This window comes from Aotus nancymaae, unplaced genomic scaffold, assembly GCF_030222135.1.
Source record: "Aotus nancymaae isolate 86718 unplaced genomic scaffold, 86718_ANA_hifiasm-v0.15.2.pri h1tg000089l, whole genome shotgun sequence".
Taxonomy (NCBI): domain Eukaryota; kingdom Metazoa; phylum Chordata; class Mammalia; order Primates; family Aotidae; genus Aotus; species Aotus nancymaae.
The window spans coordinates 8,090,189-8,112,040 of record NW_026988504.1 but is presented as its reverse complement, the minus strand read 5'-3'; the positions used below and the strand labels follow the sequence as shown (position 1 = coordinate 8,112,040).

General features: G+C 58.4%; 1 protein-coding gene across 3 annotated transcripts; it reads right to left on the bottom strand.

Annotated features, from left to right (window-relative positions):
- Positions 1–190: 190 nt before the first annotated feature.
- HID1 (HID1 domain containing) lies at positions 191–20,597 on the bottom strand. 3 transcript variants are annotated; one of them, XM_064369143.1, is made up of 19 exons: positions 20,469–20,597; positions 13,470–13,619; positions 12,727–12,897; positions 11,862–11,978; positions 11,120–11,226; positions 10,754–10,870; positions 8,959–9,181; positions 8,810–8,866; positions 7,858–7,998; positions 7,621–7,711; positions 7,278–7,429; positions 7,093–7,171; positions 5,582–5,746; positions 3,820–4,047; positions 3,297–3,430; positions 2,792–2,872; positions 1,740–1,831; positions 1,416–1,574; positions 191–1,165 (listed from the first exon to the last, which is right to left on the bottom strand). In XM_064369143.1, the coding sequence occupies exons 1-19, from the start codon at positions 20,532–20,534 to the stop codon at positions 1,102–1,104; spliced, it is 2,394 nt and encodes a 797-aa protein (XP_064225213.1). In that variant the 5' UTR covers positions 20,535–20,597; the 3' UTR covers positions 191–1,101. The 3 variants fall into 3 exon arrangements, with proteins under 3 accessions (XP_064225213.1, XP_012309169.1, XP_064225214.1); XM_012453746.3 differs by having other exon boundaries at positions 3,324–3,430; XM_064369144.1 differs by having other exon boundaries at positions 11,862–11,975.
- Positions 20,598–21,852: the final 1,255 nt, after the last annotated feature.

Genomic DNA, 21,852 nt, shown 5'->3' with positions numbered 1-21,852 from the left:
TTCTCTGGGTGGCAACAGCCCAGGGGCCCAAACCCTAGGTGACAGGGTCTAATCCTGCTTTCTCACCCGAGAAAATGACAAATGCTGGTTCCCAGTCATGCACTGGGGGCCCCCTGGGGTGCAGAGTCCCCAGCTCCCCTGAAGACAAGAGCCATGCCTGGCCCCGTGCCTCCACCACAGAGTCAGAGTGTGGAGTAGGAGGTTTTATTGTAAAGAGGCCGATTGTACAGAGCAAAGATTGTTCTGACACAGGGGTTGGGGGGCAGGACCCAGAGTGCGGGATGAGGGGTGGCATTGCCCCATCCACAGTGGGCAGGGCAGGGAGGACTAAACGGCTGCCCTCCAGTTCTCTTCCCTGCCCCCTATTACTGAGTAAGAGGGATCCAGAATAATACAGCAGAAGCCCCTCACCACCCAACACCACACCCCAAGGATACTGGAGGTGCCTCAGCCTGGCTTTTGCAGTCAGCCAGCTCCCAGCCTCCTCGAGGAGCAGCCTGGCCACATCTTTTTCCCCTGGAGCCTGGAACAGCCGGCTCAAGCACCCCTCACCCTGCCCAGGCACCTCAGGGGACAGCCTGAGTTTCGCTGGTCAAACCCCTAGGGCACAGTGAGCCGGTGGCTTCTGCCTCTGGGGCTGGGCAGCACAGGAGTGGGTGCGCACTGAGGGACAGCACTGAGCCAGTTCTTGAAGAGGGAGTCCAGGCTGGGCGTGGTGGCTCACGCCTGTAATCCAAGCACTTTGGAGGCCAAGGCGGGCGGATCACCTGAGGTCGGGAGTTCAAGACCAGCCTGACCAACATGGTGAAACCCCGTCTTTATAAAAATAAAAATAAAAAAGAGGGAGTCCGAGTGTTGGGAGCGTTGTCTCTGGTGGGGGCATAGCCCCAGAGATGGGGCTCCTGTGAGTCCAGCCTTGGGTTTGAGGGGATCAGAGCTGGTCCACATTGTCCTGGTCACAGGGGTCTCTGGGGCCTGACACGCAGGACACGGCCACTCTGCCTGATTGTGGTCATTTAAAGCTCAGAATGGTGGGTGGGGGAAGCCTCAGGGACCAGGGCCCCGCCCTCCCCTAGACTGAGTGCCTCGCCGGCTCCATCCTCACACCCGCTGTATCTCAAACAGTTTCACGTCAGTGTCGTACCAGACAGGGGGGTCCACATTCCTGTGGAGGAAATGGGGGGTTACCTGGGTGCCAGGACACCTTGCAGGGCAGCAGGAATGGCCAAGCCAACCCTTTCCATCCCGATGCCCACCCCGGGCAGTGGGTGCCCACCCTCAAGCAGGCAAGGCGGCCTTAGTTGACTGTGTTGACATGAAGTCCACCACGGGTGGTGGGGCTAGGAGCAGAGGTCCCTGCTGAGACCTGCTGGACAGGCTCTCAGGCGGACACCACCCCACCCCCGGGGGCCCACCTGAGATAGATGACGCCCCACATGTAGGTTCGGAACCACATGGCAGTGCCCGAGTTGGCCTGGTACTTGCGGATGAGGATGGGGTGGGGCACGGGTAGCAGCCCCACCAGGGTGCCATGTTGCAGGAACCTTAGGATCTCAGACTCATCTGTCAGGCCCCTATCGAGAGAGGGTGTCTCCAGCACACTCACACAGTCTAGGGGAGCAGGGGGCTCACCCTGGACCCCCAAGACCCGTGCTGTTCATCACACGCCCACCTAAGCCTAGGTTTGCCCCGCCCAGAGCCCACCTGCCCGCGCTCCAGCCTGCTGGCACCCAACTCACTTGTCGATGCAGATCTTCTCCACCTGCGGAACCAGCACCTGCAGAAGCCTCATGATGGTCTGCAGCGGCAGCTTGGACTTCCAGGAGAGGACCTGGGGAGGGACCGGTTCCCAGGGCTGGGAAAGCAGCCCCCGGAGGCTGCAAGGCAAGCCTGACCCTGACCCAGCACCACGGGCTCCCCAAGGCAGAAAGCATCCCTGCTCCCCGCAGCACAGGCCTGGCACCAAGCAGGCAGGTGTGGTGGTGCACATCTGTAGTCCCAGCTACTCGGGGGCTGAGGTAGGAGAATCGCTTGAACCCGGAAGATGGAGGTTGCAGTGAGCTGAGATCGTGCCACTGCACTCCAGCCTGGGCAACAGAGTCTCACACACACAAAAAAAGTCAGATGCCCTGCTAGAGGGTAATCATCTGTTTGAATCCCCCCTCCCTGCCCCCATCCCCAGCTGTGAGCTCCACAGGGCAAGCAGCAAAGCTCTGTTCCCCACTGTATTCCCTGCACCCAGATACACTGCAGGTGCTCAATAAATGTACCAAGCAGGACCCGGGAACAGTTAATTGTTATTAATGGCAAGCATCATGGCCCTGCATTAAGCCAGGGCTGTGCCACATGCCTCTCGGGAGACTGTCGCCTTTAGCCCTCACAAAATCATGGTCAGGCAGGGACGGCAATTATCCCTGTTCCAGTGCAGTCAGCGTGATCTCAGGAGACACGGCGGGTGGGGATGAGATTCAGGGAAGGAAGTGGGAAAGAGTGATTTATTAAGGAAGAGAGCACTGTGGGCACTGGAGCTTAATCCTGCTAGGGACTCTGGCAATCATGTAGACAGAGGAAGCAACTGAGCCAGAGACAGGCCAAACACGTGGGATGTCACCCAGGGGAAGGACTGACCCGGAGGCAGGCTCCTACGCCAGGGTCCTTTGATTTGGACACATTGCCATCTTCACTGAGTCTTCACTGAGCTTCCCCAGGCCAGGGAGCCCCAAGCCAGCTCCCACCCCAGTGCCATCTGCCCACACCCCAGCCCCCGCTCGCCCGGCATGGGATCCCTCACCCACTCCGGCGTTGGGCTCCACTGCCCGCTGGCTGATGAGCTGGATGGTCGCCGCTGCTCCCTCCATGCCTGGCTGGGCTCCTGGCCCCCAGAAAGAAACAGGGGTGAGGTATGGAGGGGGTGGGTGAGGGGTGGGGGGCCATGAGTTCTCTCCACTGGCAGCTGGAAATCCCACAAAGGGGAAGCCCAGCCCAGCAGCCTTTGCCCCGGGCCCCAGGCCCAGCCCAACCTAGTGACAGGTTTAGGGCCAGCGGCTGACAAGGCAGGCTGGGTAAAGGCCAGCTCAGATAAGGCCAAGGGATGAGAAGTCTGAAGGCCAAGGGCTTTGCCGGAACCAGTAAACAAGGGAGGGGTCTATGAGAGGCCCCCACCCCCAAGGGAGTCAGCAGCACTGACCCTGATGCCCTGGGCACTGGGTGCTTGCCCCTCTCCTGCAGGTGACCCCAGAGTGCCCCAGCCCAGCCCCCACTGCAGAAGCCAGGGAGGAAGGGAAGGGCAGCCTCACCCAGCTCCAGGAGTCCCCGTCACCCACCCCCTTGGCCGGGCTGCCGTCCTCCGAGCTCTGCTGGGGCTCAGGCTCTAGGGACCGCAAGGTGCCATCCTCTGACACCTGGGACTTCTCAGTCAGCTTGTCAATGCCTGGGCAGGGCACAGGTGGGAGTGAGGACCCCCTTCTAGCCCTTCTTCCACCCACTTTATTTTTTATTTGTATTTGTATTTTACTCCTGCTTCCCTCTGGAATTTCCGCTGACTCTAGAGGCAGCGTCTGATCACTGCAACGCCCTCTCCTGTGCCCACCCCTCCACAGTCTACACCTGCCCTGAGGCTCTGCCCCCAACGACAAGCTACCCATGCTAAGCCCACCCAGTACCCTCCCCATCCCTGTTGCCCAGCCCCATCCCCTCAGCTTTCCAATGCAAGTCACGCTCTTTGCCAGAGATGGGGGTGACACCCTGAGGTCACATCTTCATGTCCCTCCCCCAGCCACACCGATATCCACGCTCTTCTGCCACCCACTCGCACCAGACCTGGAGTGGCCACCAGGCTGGTCTTGAGGGTGCCGGGCTCTGCAGGGGCGGCGGGGCGGGAGCCCTCCATGGAGGTGCCCTCCTGCGAGCCAGTGCGGGACAGGGGCTCAGGTGTCCGCCGGCGGCGCTGCAGGGCCTTGTGGATGGCGGGCGGGTCCGTGGGCAGGTTGGCCAGCTGGTGGAAGACGCTGCGCTTGCGGATGATGGCGTAGACCAGGTTGGCGTTGCCTGTGGGCAGGGAGCATGTCTCACCTCAGGGAGGCCCCTCCCGCTCCCCCATCCAATCGGGGTGGGCTTCCTCGAAGGGGGAGTTTGGAGGATAGGAGGGTGTCTGCCAAAGGGGTTGGGGATGGTACAGGGAGCCCAAGAGAAGGTGCTGGGCCAAGGCTGGCACTGGCTATGTGTGCCCACTATGGCTATCCCAGGATGTCAGGCCTGAGCACCCCACAACACCCCTCCCCAGTGCCCAAGACACCCCCACAACCCAGCACTAAAGGGCTAACACCTGGCAAAGAGGGCAGGCCCCGGCACGGCAGTGTCCACACCAGGCCAGCCGTTAAATATTCTGACTCTCTCCCCAAGCAAGGTGCCAGGAGGAGTCTCTGAGGATGACGTGCCATGTGCCTGCCATCCATCCCCACCGCTCTCAGTGCCCGTCTCTGGTCCTGCCTCACGCCATACTCCTCCACTTTCAGCTCCACATCCCACCCCAGGGCCTTTGCACGTGCTGTCTCCTGCCCCACCTTGCCCCTAGTTCTCCCTCAGAGATCACTGCAAATTTGACTGACTGTGGAAATAGCAATAATAAAAATAGATTGTTTTTCAGTTGCCAGGCGCTGTGCTAAGTGCCTTCTCAGGGTTATTTTGTTCAATCTTCCCAACACCCTCTGAGACAGGGACTTTTAGAACCATTGTTACAAGCACCTTACATATGAGGGAACTGAGGCTTGGAGAGGTCAGATGACATGCCCCGGTCACAGGGCCAACAAGTGGCAAGGCTTGAAGTGACAGCGGCAGCCGGGTGTCTGTGACACTGGGCAGACAGCTGCTGAGACACCCATCAGGGTCTCACTACTCTGCACTTCCCTTTTATCCCAGTTCAGGCCGGGTGTGGTGGCTCATGCCTAGAATCCCAGCACTTTGGGAGGCCAAGGCGGGTGGATCATTTGAGGTCGGGAGTTTGAGACCCAGACTGGCTAACTTGGTGAAATCCCACAAAGGGAAAGGTCCAGCCCAGCAGCTCATGCCTGTAACCCCAGTGCTTTGGGAGGCCGAGGCAGGCAGACTGCTTGTCTCTACTAAAAATACAAAAAGGTAGCCAGGTGTGGTGGGGGGCACCTGTAATCCCAGCTACCTGGGGGACTGAGGCAGGAGAATCGCTTGAACCCGGGAGATGGAGGTTGCAGTGAGCCAAGATCGCGACACTGCACTCCAGCCTGGGCGACAGAGCGAGACACCCTCACACACACACAAAAGTCAGATGCCCTGTTAGAAGGTAATCATCAGTTTGAAGCCTCCCTGCCTGCCTCCATCCCCAGCTGTGAGCTCCACAGGGCAAGAAGCAAAGCTCTGTTCCCTGCTGTATCCCCCGCACCCAGGTACACTGCCGGTGCTCAATAAATGTACCCTGAATGAAAGAACCAGGGCAGAAGGCCAGCAGGCCAGCACCTCCTAGAGGCCACCTCCTGGGCTGTGCCCTCCTCAGGTAGGAAGGAGGTCCACTTCCCACCCTGATGGCCAGGGCCTCGGGCTGGTGCCTCACCATCAAACTGGTACTGGATGATGTTGTTGAAGACCTCCAGGAGGAAGAAGACCAGGTGGTGGTTCTGGGCAGCAGAGAAGAGGAACCAGGTGGTGGAGAAGGCCTCCAGCAGGTGCAACAACTTGTTGGCAGTCACCATGGACAGGCTCTTGAGGTAGGGGGACACTGTAGGGGAGGGGCCGGCTCACTCCTGGGGCCCCCCAGCCATCCCTGCACATCCTGGGCCTGAGTAACAACACATCCTCCTGTTCCCAATCCCTCCCTTCTCCCTGCAGAGCCAGGAAGACCAAGGCCGGAGAGGCCGAGTCTACACTGGCCATACTCCATGCAGAGTCCTGGGAGGCAGTGAGGTCCCACCCTCACCCCTCAACCATGAAGACAGCTGTCCTGCTTACAAAGCCATACGCATCCCACCTGTGCCAGCTCCCCACCCCCGCCAAGAGGGAGGCAGGGCACAGACAAGATCATCCCCATTTTATGGACAGGGAAACTGAGACTCCGAGAAGGTTATAAACTTGGCCCGAGTTACCCAGTAATGAAATGATCGGGCAGGGATACAAACTCAGGACTTTAAATCTTTCTAGAACGTCAAGCTGCCATGTCACTAGAGATGTATTCTGGGGCACGCCCAGCCTGAAGTTCCCTGCCGATCTGCGCACTTCCTTGTCTGGTGTCACTTTCCCTCACTGGGCTGAGGGCTCTGCACGCCAGGGACCGGGGTTGTCTTGTTCACAAATGCGTCCTCAGAACCAGCTCAGTTAAGATTTGTGAGATGGGGCCGGGTGCAGTGGGAGGCCAAGGTGGGCAGATCACAGATCAGGAGTTTGAGATCAGCCTAACCAACATGGTGAAACCCTATCTCTACTAAAAATACAAAAAAAAAAATTAGCCAGGCATGGGGGTAGGCGCCTGTAATTCCAGCTACTTAGGAGGCTGAGGCAGGAGAATCACTTGAACCTGGGAGGTAGAAGTTGCAGTAAGCCGAGATCATGCCATTGCACTCCAGCCTGGGCAACAGAGCAAGACTTCGTTTCAAAAAAAAGAAAGAAAATCTAAAGAGTTCGAGACCAGCCTGGCCAACATGGCAAAACCCTGTCTCTACTAAAGATACAAAAATCAGCCTGGTGTGCTAGTGCACGCCTGTAATCCCAGCTACTCAGAAGGCCGAGGCAGGAGAATCACTTGAACCCAGGAGGCGGAGGTTGCAGTGAGCTGAGATGGCGCCACTGTACTCCAGCCTGGGCGACAAGACTGAGTGTGAGAGGGAATATTCAATATCTCATTAGTAATTTTTATATTGGCTTCATGCTGAAATGACGGTATTTGGCATATAGTGGATTAGATAAAACATATTATAAAATTGTTGTCACCCTTTTTTTTTTTAACGGTACACAAGTTTGCATTCTTTCTGTGGGCTGGAGGGGCTTGAACCCAGGAGCGGGTGGCAGGTTGGCCTGTGGCCTAGCACCACCTGGTGGTGAGCGCGGGGAGGGCAGGCTCCAGGCCCCTACCGTTGACCACGATGGTGAGCAGGCAGTCAAAGAGGGGCTGCAGTCGCTGGTGCCCGCTGGTGATGATCTTGTGGAACACCTGTGCCAGGAGGGACAGGGGCACTGTGGGGTCCCCGATGCCTCCAGACTCAACCAAGAGGACGCTGCCCCTGCACCTCCCAGCCCGGCCGCACGAGCCCCCTCACCACAATGAGCAGGTCGGCGTGGGTCCCCGTGAAGACGGGGATGTCCATGGGCACACGCACCGAGTAGGGCTTGTTCAGCCGCACCCCGAAGTTCCGCTCCCCGCTCAGAAGCAGCAGGATGAAGACGCCAATGTGCATCAGGCCCACCCGAGCTGTGGCAGGTGGCAGGGCACAGGTCTCTTGGGTGGGAGGAGGAGGGGGGGCCCAGGAGGGGATGTTTTGGGGGCCTCCTTCCTGGGAGGTCAGAGCACTCTGCCCAAGCTCCTGGGAGGCAGGGCAGATGGTCGGCCCTCCACCTGGCTGCCAGGAAACCCCCCAGCATCCCATCCCACCCTGGTCTTACACTGATCGGCCCGGGCATCGTTGAGGAAGAAGAGGATGGGGACAAGGATGTCTAGGACGTCACTGCTCTTCAGCACGAAGAAGAGGAATTTCTGGGGGTGCGGGGAGGTATGAAGGGGGCAGAGTTGGAGGGAGGGGCAGCTCTGCCCCAACCCCCTCAGTCTGATGCTGTACCGGCCCCCCAGCTACTGGGGCCGCGGCTCCCCATCTCCCTGCAGGGCCCTCGAGACTGGCCCACCTTGTTGAAGTCGCAGAGCTTCCAGAAGAGAACTAGCAGCTCCTGGTGGAACTGGATCTTCTTGGTGGAGTTTGGCAGGTAGGTCTGGAGCAGGGGGTTGGACAGCAGCCGGGCTATGCCCTTGAGGATGAACTGGAAGTCCTGGGGCAAGGGCAGAGGGGGGGACCTCCAGCCCAGATCCCTGCAGCTCCAGCTTCCCAGCCCAGGCCCCCCACAAATGCCCCCTCCTTTCCCCAGAGCCAGATGCTATCATCCATAGCTGTCCTGGGGTGACACCTCAGGAAGCCGAGTCACTCATAGGTGTGGACAGCCCTGGCCCCTCCACCAGACCGCAGACTACCTGTCCACCCCTGGAGCAAGGCTGCTGCTCCCAGTGACCCTCCCCCGCCCCGACATACACACACTCTGAACCTTGGACTCATGGTTGACAGGTTCCATCCTTCTACCCCTCCCCAAAATACTCCCCCTACCCCCCCATCACACTGGAGGAGCATTCCACTGTTTTGAAGAGCTGTCATTTACTGAGACTGCCACTAGCTGGGCTGTGCTCTACTTCATGCTCACGGGGTGAGAAGGCAGCGAGGGGCCTGTTTTTTAGCTACAGAAGTTAGAACTCTGGGAGTTCAAGCACCTTGCCACCAAGGTCACAAGACACATGAACTGGGACTGCCTGGCCTGAAGTCCTTGTCCACTGTCATTTCCCTCTCTCCCCACCGCCTCTGAAATGACATCAGCCACCTCCTCCTAGAAGCCTTCCCAGTTGCCTCTACCCAGGTGAGGCCATCAGCCCTTCCTGCACCTTGAAACTCTCACAGTCCTGCCACTATTTCACTTGGGGTGGCCCCAGTCCACAGAGAGCATGGTTCCTTCATGGAGGGGTCAGGATCCCCCATATCCCTGTCTCACTTGCCTCCCCCACCCCCTGCAAAGCCACCGTGGGGACTGGACTTGCCTCCTCGCGGTGGATGCGGGACAGGTAGTTCACAAACAGGTTCTCCGGGCCTGGAGGCTGCCGAGAGGAGAAGGCCCTGGTGAGCCAGCGTCTTCCCGCAACCCTCGCCCCGGCAGGACCAGCTGGTGCCTCCGCACTCCCATGCTTACATCGGCATCATCCATGGCGGTGCCCGTGGTGGTGCCATCCACAGTGGGGCTGGCACTGCTGGCGCTGTCGTGGTCCAGTGTGACAATGAGCACCTGGGCAGCCTCCTCCACCAGGGGTTCCCGGTAGTCAGAGAAGAGCAGGTGATTGTAGGGGATCCCGTAGCCCACAGGGTCATAGGCACACACGGTGTTGAGGAGGGAGGTGAAGAGGGGCAGGGCATGTCTGCAGCGGGAGAGGGGCGAGGCTGCAGAGGCTCCTCCGAGCCCAGCCCCCTGGCCACACCCCTCTGGCCACGTGGGAGGGTCAGCCTCATTCAACATTTTAGCACCAGGCCAGGGAGTGGCTTGGGAAGAGTGGGTGGGGAAGGCGCAGAACCATGATTAAGACACATTAGGGTTTTAAGGGGCAGATACCCTCCATCGGGGCCTCAGAGATGAGATTGGAGGCCCATGGAGAAGGGAGCTTCCCCTCGAGGAGCAGAGCCCAGGCTGAGCCAACCAGCTCCCAGGCTGCAGAATGACCCGACTCAGACTCAAGAGATGTCACGGTTCAAGCTGCTCATCTTACAGATGAGGAAGCTGAGACCCAGAGAGGTTAAGTGAGGGACAAAGGGTGGCAGTTTGCCTGATAAGGCTGGTGAGAAAGAAAACTCTGGCCAGAATGGCTGGTGGAGGCTCCCTTATCTTCTGGAGTAGAGTGGAAGGTTGAGCCAGAAGGCTAGGAAACCTGAAGAATGAGACGTGTCGTGTAGGGACCAGAGTCTGGAAGGCAGAGGTCGACCACCACCTGCTGGGCACTGACCCTGTGTGGCCAACACAGCTCCTGCGGGGAGCTACCTGCTCAAATAACCCAGCCACATGGCACGGGTGACACGCCCCTGTGCTCATGTGTGCCCCACAGTCCATGAGTGCCCCCTGTGGGTGGGGCCTCCCTGCCCTACGGGGTATTTGTCACACACGCACCCTGACCCGCTCTCTGAACTGCAGGGTCCCACATGGCAGCCTCAAGCCACATGGAGCTGTCAAGCCCTTGGAATGTGGCTGATCGGAACTGAGACCTGCTGTAAGTGCAAAATGCACACGGGATTTTCAAAGCCTAGTATGAAAAGGGGATGAAAACAGCTCAATAATGTTAGATACTGATTGCATGTTAAATACTAAAGTTTGAGGTAGATCGGGTTATATGACATATATTATTACTTAATTTTAATTTTTTTTTTTGAGATGGAGTTTCCCTCTTGTCACCCAGCTTGGAGTGCAGTGGTGCGATCTCGGCTCACTGCAACCTCCGCCTCCCGGGTTCATGTGATTCTCGTGCCTCAATCTCCCAAGTGGCTGGGATTACCACCACGCCCCGCTAATTTTCGTATTTTTAGTAGAGACGGGTTTCACTATGTTGGCCAGGCCGGTCTCAAACTCCCGACCTCAGGTGATCCGTGTGCCTCAGCCTCCCTACGTGCTGGGATTACAGACGTGAGCCACCGTGCCCGGTCCAATTTTACCTTTTAACGTTTTTAAATTTGCAGATTGCACTCGTGGTTTGCAAACTATTTTACTGGACAGGCGGCTCTTGATGGAGGACCCAGGCACGGATCACTGAGGGGTCCCCAGATTCTGTCCTGTCGGGGACTCCAATGAGAGACTGACAGGGCTGGTGTAAGGTGTGGCTGGTACGTTACAGGTCATCACCACCAGGGGGCAGCACCTCTCCTCAAACGAGACCCAGGCGGCGAGTGGGCTCAGCTCTGGGTTGACTGGAATCAGAGGAGAGAGCCGAAAGGCCAGGGGCTCTCACCTGTTCTCCGTGGAACAAAAGAACTGAACCCATGGGTTGGTGCTGCCACTTTCCGGAGCTGGGGGCAGGTACATGGCCTCGGAGAAACATGTCAGCAGCAGTTTCAGCAGCTCCATCCTTCGGGGGCAGGGAGGGGGAGGGCACCTTAGCATCCCAGCCCTCTCTCGGAGATGCCGCCCCCCCAGCGCAGCCACCCCGCCCAGGTCCGTGGAAGGAAGTGATCCCTGTCGACCCCTGTAAGCCCAAGGGCGGATTACAGGGGAGGACGGTCTCCTGCGGAGACTGCATGGGCTCTCTCTGAGCTGTGCGGGGGGCCCAGCCCGGGGTCCAGCTGCACCAAGGGCTCTGGGTCTGGGCAAAGCTGACCGGTTCATGTCGTGGATGTAGTTGGGCTGGGGAGAGTGAGCGAAGCCCACACCAGCCTCCCAGATGTATTCACAGCTGTCCAGGGAGTGGACGTCCTCCGCCGAGTCCTGGGGACCAGGCCAGGAAAGGCCGGGTTAGGGGGCGAGAGGTGAGCAGCCTGGGTCAGAACCCGGCCACCTCGAGCCTTGTACAGTCCCATGGGCAGAGACCCCCAATTCTCCTAAAGACAGGTCCCCAAAATGCCCCAGCCCTTGTGCACAGGGCAGGAACGAATATTCTCAGGCCTGTTGAAAGCTCATTTTTCTTCCATCTCACACTGGTTTGTTTACTTGCTCGGTCCAGTTTGGGACAGGGAGAGAGGGAGGGGCAGGGAGGGAATCCGGTGCCCCCAGTGGGGGGGTGGGCAGAGAACACTCAAGGTGGAGTCCGTGCCACTACAGGAAGCGAGAGGGCCAGGCCTCCTGTGTCCCAGCCCCGAACCCCCACACACCCTGGGCAGGCAAAGACAATGGGTGTCTGTACCCAGCTATCTGAAGGCGCCTGGCAGGGCCAGCCCCAGCTGGCTTCCCTCCAGCTGTACCAGCCACCACCCTCAACCCAGGCTCACATGCGCCAGGCAGCTCAGCTCTCCTGGAGCCCCCCAGCCCCCAATGCATCCCACCCAAGGGAACTCCAACTGGCCTGGCCCCAAGCCAGGATCAGATCCTGTCCCGGTCTGGGGGCGGGGGCTGGGGGCCCTCACCACAGTGCTCCTCCGGTGGCTCTGGACCGTGAAGTCCGGGCAGAACAGCAGGTCAGCAATGGCCAGCAGCAGGGACTCGGCCAGGGGCCTGGCATTCTCGTCATCGTCTTCTCCCTGCTGAGGACACAGCACCCACAGGCTGCCTCAGTGAGAGTTGGCCAGGGAGAGGTGGCCCAGGGCTTGGGGGCGGGGGACAGGACTGAGCCCAGGCAGGCACCCATGGGCAGAGGAATGAAGGGAGAGGAAGTGGATTCCTGGTTGCCCCAAACCTCCCATGGCAGAAGCCGGGCAGAGCAGGAAGCTGGGCCAGGGGCAGCAAGGGAACCTCCCTTACTGACTGGAGGGGGCGGGGCAGGAACAGCAAGGGAACCTCCCCCACTGGCTGGAGGGGGCGGGGCAGGAACAGCAAGGGAACCTCCCCTACTGACTGGAGGGGGCGGGGCAGTGACCCTGATCAGGAGTCTCAGCCCTGCTAGGAATCACTGTCGTACCCCTCAGCACCTCACCTGGAGATAAACCCAGGGCAGGTGGGCAGATGGTGTGGGGGAGAAAGGACAGTACGGTCCCTCTCTGGCCCTCAGAGGGCCCAGTTACTCTGCCCCTGCCTCTGCCCAGCGACCCTTGGCTCTCAGCTTCTCTCTACAGCCTACTTCCTCTGGACTGTGGGGGCAGAGACCCCTATGGGAGAAGAACTGAAGGCCCAAGGAGGTGGCATCGAACACCATCCCTCAGCAGTACCCACTGGCCCCACCCCTGCGCTTCCCAAATCCCAGAGAGGCTTGGAGGAGCGTGGCCCGGCCCCGAAGGGCACTCTCCCTGTGACCCTGACTCTGCCTCCCACCCAGCCCTGGCCAGGCCCACAGACCCCTCCTCGCCCTGCCCCGGGCACTGTGGACCAGAAGAAGCCCCTCCAGTCGGGATCCTCGAAGATGTAGGGCAGCACGCGGGTGAGCAGCCGGCTGCAGTTCAGGACGATCTGCTTCTCCTTCTCCGAATGGCAGCCACTCTCTGCTCCCTGCACCAGCTTCTCCACGGCCTGTGGGGGCAGGAAGGAGCAGAAGGCAGGCTGGAAGGCGGGGAGGGGACCCTGGCACTTGGAGTCAGGGTGGGCACCCAGGCCGCAGAGGAGAGACAGTGGGGCCGCCTGGCAGGTGGCTCTGCAGTTGGGGTCGGCCTGTATGTCATACACACACACCTGCATTTACTACCCCTGGGGGGCCCGGGACACAGGCCAGAGCAGCTGAGAGCATCAGGACAGGCAGAACCCAGCCCACCACTGGATGGCTGAGGCCTTGCTAAGTGAATCTGTCCCAGCCTCAGTTTCCCTATCTGTAAACTGGCAACACTAACAGTACCCACCCCACAGAAGGAGCTGAATGAGCTGATCTTCCGAAGGTGCTCAGTTTAGATGTGGCCTGGAGAAGCCCCCATAAACGCGGCTGCCATGGTCCCTCCCGCAGAGAGGAGACCCACAGAGAGAGAAGCGGGAGAGCTGGGTGAAGCCGCAGGACTGCCTGGACCGGGGGTGGGAGGGCCTGGATGCCTGCCTTCTCCTGCTGTGGGCGGGGAGGGTGGAAGAGTGGCAGCAAGGGTCCGGGCGGCCCTCACCTTGTAGCACAGGGTGGCCAAGTTGGAGGGCGACTCTTCCCGCACGGCCCGGATCTCCGCTGCCGGCACCAGTGCAAACACGTCCTGCACCGAGGTGGCTGTGTCTGCCCAGAACTGGTCCCAAAAGGCATCATCGGTGGCTTCCACGGGCTGTGCGGGAACCAAGGGTCCAGAGTCACACGACTCCTAGCCAGAGGGCCCACAGTTTGCCGGAACTGTGGCCAGGAGAGACCCCAAGAGGGAAGCCAGAGACCCTCTACCTCATTCCAGCTGGGGTCCCAGAGCCCTCCCACATGGGTGGGGGACATCCTTCAGCCACCACAAGCCCTGACCAGCACAGACAGGCTGGAGACACCGGGCGTACATGGTCAGAGGGCAGCTAGGCACAGAGTCAGCCAAAGCCCAGCGCCACCCCTGAGGGGCTGTGTGATGCTGGTTAAGTCACCGTCCTCCCCTGGCAAGGCAGGCTGACCTCCCCACCTGGGTCATGGCCCCAGGCCACGTCGTTAGGTCCAATGCCCGGGGATCCAGGTCAAGACCATGCCCTCTCCCCATGGCAAGAAGACAAGGGGACTTACACTCTGTTTTCAGTCACCCAAGCTGCCTGCCACAGGCCTCCAGCCTCCGCCCTCTCTCAGCACACCCAAAACAGCTGCCACATCTGCTGAATTCACCTCTGCGTTCTCTCACCCCAACTCACTCCTCTCCGCGCCCACCTCCAGCATTGCAGCCCAGGCCGCCCTCGCCAGGCCTCCCGCCTTCAAATCCACCTCCTTCAACCTGGCTCTACGCTGCCAGCAACCCATGCACCACACACAGCGCCACAGGAACTGCGCTCTCACCCAGAGCCCTGCAGGGGCTCCCCACTGCCTGCTGGAACAAGTCCAAACCTCAGCCCGGCACTCAGCCAAGATCTCACAGAAACATGCCTTACACACATACACGCAGACACACATGCATACACACCTGTATGTCATACACACACACCTGCATTTACTACCCCAGGACTCAACCCTGCTGTCTCTTCTCTTTACCTTCACCAGAGCTGTTTTCTCTTCCCCTCTTCCCCTATGACAATGCATTCCAAAATCCATTCCCACGGAGGCAACAGGCCTTAAAAACACACATGCCCAGCCGGGCGCGGTGGCTCACGCCTGTAATCCCAGCACTTTCGGAGGCCGAGGCAGGTTGATCACCTGAGGTCAGGAGTTCGAGACCAGCCTGGCCAACATAGTGAAACCCTGTCTCTACTAAAAATACAAAAAATTAGCCAGATGTGGCGATGGACACCTGTAATCCCAGCTGCTCAGGAGGCTGAAGCGGGAGAATCACTTGAACCTGGGAGGCAGAGGTTGCAGTGAGCTGAGCTCATGCCACTGCACTCCAGTTTGAGCAACAAGAGCAAAACCCCATCTCAAAAAAAAAAAGACAAGATATAAAATTCCCCTAGGATCCTCACAATTTTGTGTTAAATTATACATGAATAAAAGACTAGAAGAAAATGAACCAGAATGTTAATAGCAACTCTCTCTCTGGGTGGTTTTATATTTTTCTTTATATTTTTCTGTAAGAGCACATGTTACTATTTTTTTCCTTTTGAATGTTCATCTGTTAAGGGACCAGACTGCCCATGGCAGGCGTACCTCCTCAGCCCCATCCCTTAAGGCTCCTTCTGAACGTCACTTCCTGAAGACACCTTCCCTGCTCTCTCCAACACAGCTTTTTACCTTCTCTGAAATCCTAGAGCCAAGAAAACCCGAGGGCCCCGCTACCACAAGTCTGCACTTCATACACATTACTCTTATCATCAGAAAAAACATATATCTTGTTAAAAATAATTCTGGGGCGGGTGTGGTGGCTCATGTCTGTAATCCCAGCACTTTGGGAGGCCGAGATGGAAGAATTGCTTGAGCCCAGGAGTTAAGACCAGCCTGGGCAGCATGACTTTTGTGGCAATCCTGTCTCTACTAAAAATAAAAACAAATTCGCCAGGTGGGCCTGTAATCCCAACTACTCAGGAGGCTGTAGGAGAATCCCTTGAGCCCAGAAGGTCAAGGCTGCAGTTAGGTGTGATGGCACCACTGCACTCTAGCCTGGGCAACAGAGCAAGGTTCTGTCTCAAAAAATAACAATGGCTGGGCAGGGTGGCTCATGCCTGTAACCCCAGCACTTTGGGAAGCAGAGGCTGGCAGATCACAAGGTCAGGAGTTCGAGACCAGCCTGGCCAACATGATAAAACCCCATCTGTACTAAAAATACAAAAATTAGCCAGGCGTGGTGGCACACGCCTTTAGTCCCAGCTACTCGGGAGGCTAAGGCAAAAGAATCACTTGAACCCAGAGGCAGAGGTTGCAGTGAGCTGGGATTACGCTACTGCACTCCAGCCTGGGTGACAAAGCAAGATTCCATCTCAAAATAATAATAATAATAATAGGCCGGGCACAATGGCTCATGCCTGGAATCCCAACACTTTGGGAAACCAAGGCGTGCGGATCACAAGGTCAGGAGTTTGAGACCAGACTGGGCAACATGGTGAAACCTTGTCTCTACTAAAATACAAAAAATTAGCTGGGCGTGGTGGCGGACGCCTGTCCAGCTACTCGGGAGGTTGAGGCAGGAGAATCGTTTGAACACGGGAGGCAGAGGGTACAGTGAGTTGAGATTGTGCCTGGGCAGCAGAGCAAGACTCCATCTCCAAATAATAATAATAATGATGCCCAGGCATGGTGGCTTCATCACCAAATAATAATAATAATAATAATGGCCAGGCACAGTGGCTCACACCTATAGTCCCAACACTTTGGGAGGCTGAGGCAGGTGGACTGCTTGAGCCCAGGAGTTTAAGACTAGCCTGAACAACATGGCAAAATACCACCTCTACAAAAATAAAAAAAATTAGCTGGGCATGGTGGCATAAACCTGTCAGCTCAGCTACTTGGGAGGCCGAGGCGGGAAGATCGCCTGAGCCCAGGAGTTCAAGGCTGCAGTGAGCTGTGATTGTGTCACTGTACTCCAACCTGTGTGACAGAATGAGACCCTTTCTCTAAATATTTAAAAATAATAATTCTGTTCTCTGAAGCTACTTCTTCTAAGAAGCCTCCCAGAGCCCCAGACTTGCTTGCTCCCACCTAGGAACCTCCATCCCCCACCCCTCCCACCCTGCATAGTTCCAGCCTCCACAGTCTGGGTGCACGTGCCTTTATAAAGCCCCGTCAGTCCCTGACCTTGCAGGTGAAGCCTATGGCAGATGTTCAGCCAATATTTGTTCCACTGAAGCTGCGCTCAGTCCTGGGGACCCCTTTGGCCTGGCCACAGAGCAAGGCTGAGCACCAGTGGGGCTCTCCAAACTCAGAGCTGGGGTGGCATGCCTCACCAAGGTCCAGGCATACCCCAGCCCACTCCCAGAGCAAACACCTCCACCGCACCCCAGGGAGCTGCAGGGTACCATGTGGCTGTGACTCTCAGTCCCAGAACTGGTAGAGCAAGTTCTTCCCTGGGGGAGCAGAACAAAGGCCAAAGGAGGGCCCTGGGGCTGGGGTTTGCTGGCCCTCCTGCCTTCAGCCAGGATAGCCATCTGGCACTCCCTGGAGTGCAGAGGCATGGTACCACAGTCTGGGTGGCCTGGGGCCAGGGTGGGGTGAGGAAGGACATCCCAGGAAACCCACAGAACCATCTGGGAGCACCTCTGGGAAGCTGCCATCCCTGACACTTTCCCAATCTCCCAGGTAGCTGCTATCTCCTTCAGAGGGGAGAAACTCAGCTAAGCACAAGTGGACATGACCTCTGACCTAGTTCATCAGGCAGTGCCACCGGGGGGCCAAATCCAAAATGAAGGAAGAGAGAGACTCAGGAGGCCTCAGCACAGCCCATTCTGGAAGCAGAGGCAAGATCCCAGCCATGACAGACCCCAGCCTTGAACTTCAGGAACAGGGCTTTGCCTCGTCTTTCCTGAGCTTGGGCATCCTCTCCTGGTCCCACTGTGGTGGCCTGGACATTCGGATTTGGTGACCACTTGCCCAGACCAAGCCGATGCTACAGGAGTTAGTCAGGGTCACTGAGGCCCCTTAGGCTTCTGATGGGAGAGATGTGGCTCAGCGCCTGCCTCAATGACCCAGCTGCCCTCCACCCAACCCAAGGAAGCTTCTAATATCTGATCTTTGAAGAAAGTGTTTTTGCTGGAGGTGGGCAGGCCCCTGCTGCTAGGGCCACAGAAACTGAGCTACCCTAGTGGAAAACTAGGTATTCTTCTTCCTTTATTCTTTTTCTTTTGTTTGTTTTTGAGTCAGGGTTATGCTCGGTTGCCCACACTGGAGTAAAGTTGTGCAATCATAGCTCACTGTAACCTCAAACTCCTGGGCTCAAGCAGTCCTCCCACCTCAGCCTCCTGTGTTGCTGGTACAACAGGTGTACCTCACCAGTCCCAGCTAATTTTTTTTTTTTTTTTTAAGAAATAGGGTCTTGCTGTGTTGCCCAGGCTGGTCTTAAACTCCTGGGCTCAAGCGATCCTCCTGCCTCTGCCTCCCAAAGTGCTGGGATTACAGCCATGAGCCACCATGCCTGGCCAAAATCAGATTTTCTTAACCCAGCTTTTCCAAGCCCCTGCTCAGATCGGACCCCCACTCAGACCTGGGGGACCAGTTGTATCTTTTGACTCTCAGGGTGTGCAGAAGGAAGGTCCCCCAATATACTTGAGCCCCCTAAGCCTGCTCTGGAGGACAGTGTCACCATGTATTCCTATGCACATACATGTACGCATATGTAAACATGCACCCGCCAGGTCTCATCTGGCCTGCAGCAGAGAATTCCAAACAGGTGGGATCCAGAAGAGGGTTCCAGGTCTGCGAATGTCTCCTTCCAGAGCCCCACCTACTCTGAGCAAGGGCCAGGAAACACAGTTGAAGCTGCTGGCTCTCAGGACCAGGGTCAAGCCTGGCCCAGGGTTGGACCGTGGGGCAGGAAGAAAACAGGATGCAGGACAGGAAGGCGAGGAAGGAGGCGCAGCAGCGACACAGGCCCAGGCCACGGGAAAAGGTGCTGGGTCTGCCTGTCTGCTGCCCAAGCCACACCCTCTAAGAGCCTGGAACCACATATCATCCTATGGATAACTGGACTGAACTTCCTTGAGGACTCCAAGTGGTAAGATCAGTGATGATCATCTGGGTTCTGGTCCTCACACCCAAGCCACTCAAGCCAGGTCAATTACAGAGTCCAAGGCTTTAGCTGCTGAGGGCCTCTCACTCCAGGCAGCCCAGGCACCCCCCTCCCACCCCCCACAACCTACAGGACCCAGTCAGCGCTCTCCGGAAGGCTGGTCTGGTCTCCAGCCTATCGAGGCTCTATTCCAAGCCTACTCAGTGTCCTCAGCTGGGAAACAAAACAGCACCATCTCAAGCGGCCCGTCATAGGGCTGTAGCCGGGGAAAGACAGAGGGACACAGTATTTTAGGGAAAAGGCCTGAGCAGGTAGGAATCTAGGTCACTCCAGATCCTTTGGGACCCTGCTGAGCTGGCCCCACTGGCCCAGCAAAGGACCCCAGCTGCTGAGCCCACAGTGCAAACCTCCAACAAGGCATTTCTCTCCAGGTCGGTAAACATGGGAGCCTGCCTTCCTCCCTGCCGTCCCCCTCCTCTCCCCACAGCCCCTCTCCTCTCCCCGCAGCCCTACACTGAGGGGCCAGCCCACTTGCCACCTTCCCTGCCACCCACAAACAAAAACCCCATCCCAAGAAAGCCAAGCTCCAGAACGACCCAGGAGCCGTGGGGAATGGAGAAAAGTGTGGTCTGATTTCTATCAAGCGCCTTTCAGCCGGGATTGGACTCTCCAGAGGCCATGAGCATGTGCAGTGCACCTGACCTTTCCAGGGTGGGGAAAAGAGTGAGGGAGCAAGGGCTGGCCCCTGAAGCTGCAACCAGCTGGCTGTGGGAGCTGGCTTCCTCCATCCTACTCTACCCGCCTGCAGCAAGAGAGAGCCCTGGAGAGCAGTCGGGTGGGGGCCAGGAAAAAGAAAGGCCCCAGATGGCAGCAGGTTTTGAGTCCCCTGAAAACAGGGAACCTGGAGAGTCAGGGCTGAGCATCTCTGTGGCCAGTGGCCTGCTTCAAAAAGCCAGGAGAGAAGGGGTGGGCAGAGAAGCAGCCTTGCTGGGGCCAGATGGTGTGTGTTGGGGACAAGGAGGTGGCCATGGGGCCACTTGTGGACTCACGGGAGAGTTATGACCATAGACTAGGCTGAAGGGTCCCTAGGCCCCTCACCAGCTGACTCAGGACCATCCTCCGGGTCCCCATCCCTGAGCCAGAGAACAGAGGACACAGGCTAACACAGCCTTTCCATGGCAGGGCCTCGGGGGAGACCCCTGGAGAGATCCCCAGCTGGGAGGCTGTGCTCGTAGGCCTGGAGACAGGTCCCCCTTGCAAGGCTGCCTCGCTGCCTGCGGCTCTTTGCGTGTTCCCAGGAAGACCTAGGCCTTCCCTGCCTGCGGGCATCGACCAGGGCCCAGTGAGGCCGCTGCCGCGGCGCACCAGCTGTTTTTCCGACCCGGGCGGGCGTCAGCCAGGCTTTGTTTGCGTTGAGTCAACCAGGACTGCGTGTCCGGGACCCGCGGGCAATGAGGGGCAGGGAGGGGAGCGGACGGTGGATAGGTGGGTAGGGGCAGCGGGAGGCTGGAGATGCTAAGCTGGGGACGCCGGGGTGGGGGGGGCGGGACAGGGGGCGGACAGCTGTGTCGCCGGCTCGGGAAGTAGGCACACGTCAGCCTAAGGAGGCAGCAGCGGCTTCGAGGAGAGGGGTGTTTCCAGGAGAGGAGGCTGGGGGGTGAGGGCTAGGGCCAGGGGATGGAGCTTCGAGGTACAGGCCGCGGGGTCCCGCTCTGGCGCTGGCCTTAGCATCACGCTCGTGGCCCGCCCGTGCCCCCCGTCTCCCGGCGAGCCAAGTTCGCGCACCCCCGGCCCTGCCCAGCCCCCAGCCCGGCAGGTGGATGAGGAGGCGGGGGCCCCGTGGCGCACCTGCGTCTTGGTAGTGAGCTGGATCACCGCCTTCCGGAAGTTCAGCTTGGAGTCGGTCGACCCCATGTCGCTGGAGCCCGCTCCGGCCAGGCCCCCGCCCCGACTCCAGCCTGGGCTCCGGCTTCAGCTCCCGCTCCAGCTCCGCGGCCCCCGCGGCTCTCGCTGGAGACTAGCGGCGCGCCCCGCCCCCGGCCCGCGTCGGCCCCGCCCCTCGCTGCCCCGCCTCGACAGGCCCCGCCCCCACATGGCTCCGCCCCCTGCACCTGCCGCGCCAGCCACCCACGACCCCCGGAGTTCGCGGCTACGACCCCGCCGCCGCACGCCGGGTGCACTCAGCTCCCACCCAGAGCCTCGGCGCTCTTCCTTTTGCGTCGGAGCCTTGTCCCCGCCGCTTCCATCTCCCCCGCAGCCATGCAGTCCCCAGGGCCCAAAACCCTCCTCTCAGCTCTTCTCCCCCGATCCTGTCCTCACCCTTCATCCCCGCTCGGGCCCTGAGCCCACGTCTCAGCCGACCCTCTACACCCCACTTTCCTCCTTTCCAGTCTGTCTTTCCCATTCATGTTTTCTGAGCATCCACTCTCTTGGATCCCCTTTTTCTGACCTGTCAAACACACGTGTTCAGACAGTCCTGCAGTTATTCCGATCACAAGCTCTAGGATCGGCCCTGGGTTATGAGAGAGGGAGCCGGTGACTCAGTTTCCCTGCTCCAGGAAAGCAGCTCCTCGCCTCAATGAGAGCGGGAAGTCCCTCGAGGTCCCCACTGCTCTCTGGCCACCTGCCTTCCCAGAGAATCCTTTGAGATTCATCCATTTCAACAAATGTGCTGAAGGTTTAGTATTTGCCAACTCTGTGTCAGACACCGGCGCAGGCGACATAAGTCATACAGCCTGCTCTTTATGGGTGAGGAGCTAGGGAGAAGGACGAGGAAAGAAGCAGCCAGGGTGCAGACAAGTAAGCCTGTAATTGAGGCAGATTAATAATCAAAACAAGGCCGGGAGTGGCGACTCACCCCTGTAATCCCAGCACTTTGGGAGGCCGAGGCGGGTGGATCACGAGGTCAGAAGTTCGAGACCAGCCTGGCCAACAATGGTGAATCCCTGTCTCTACTAAAAATACAAAAATTAGTTGGGCGAGGTGGCACGTGCCTGTAATCCCAGCTACTCCAGAGGCTGAGGTAGGAGAATTGCTTAGACCGGGAGGCAGAGGTTACAGTGAACTGAGATGGTGCCACTGCACTCCAGCCTGGGCAACAGAGCAAGACTCCATCTTGGGGGGGGAAAATTAAAACAAAACAAGGATGATGATATCTCTAATATCTACCTCTGAGGTATTGTTTTATCCCCATTTTACACTTGGGGAAAATGAGGTTTAAAGCAGTTACTTG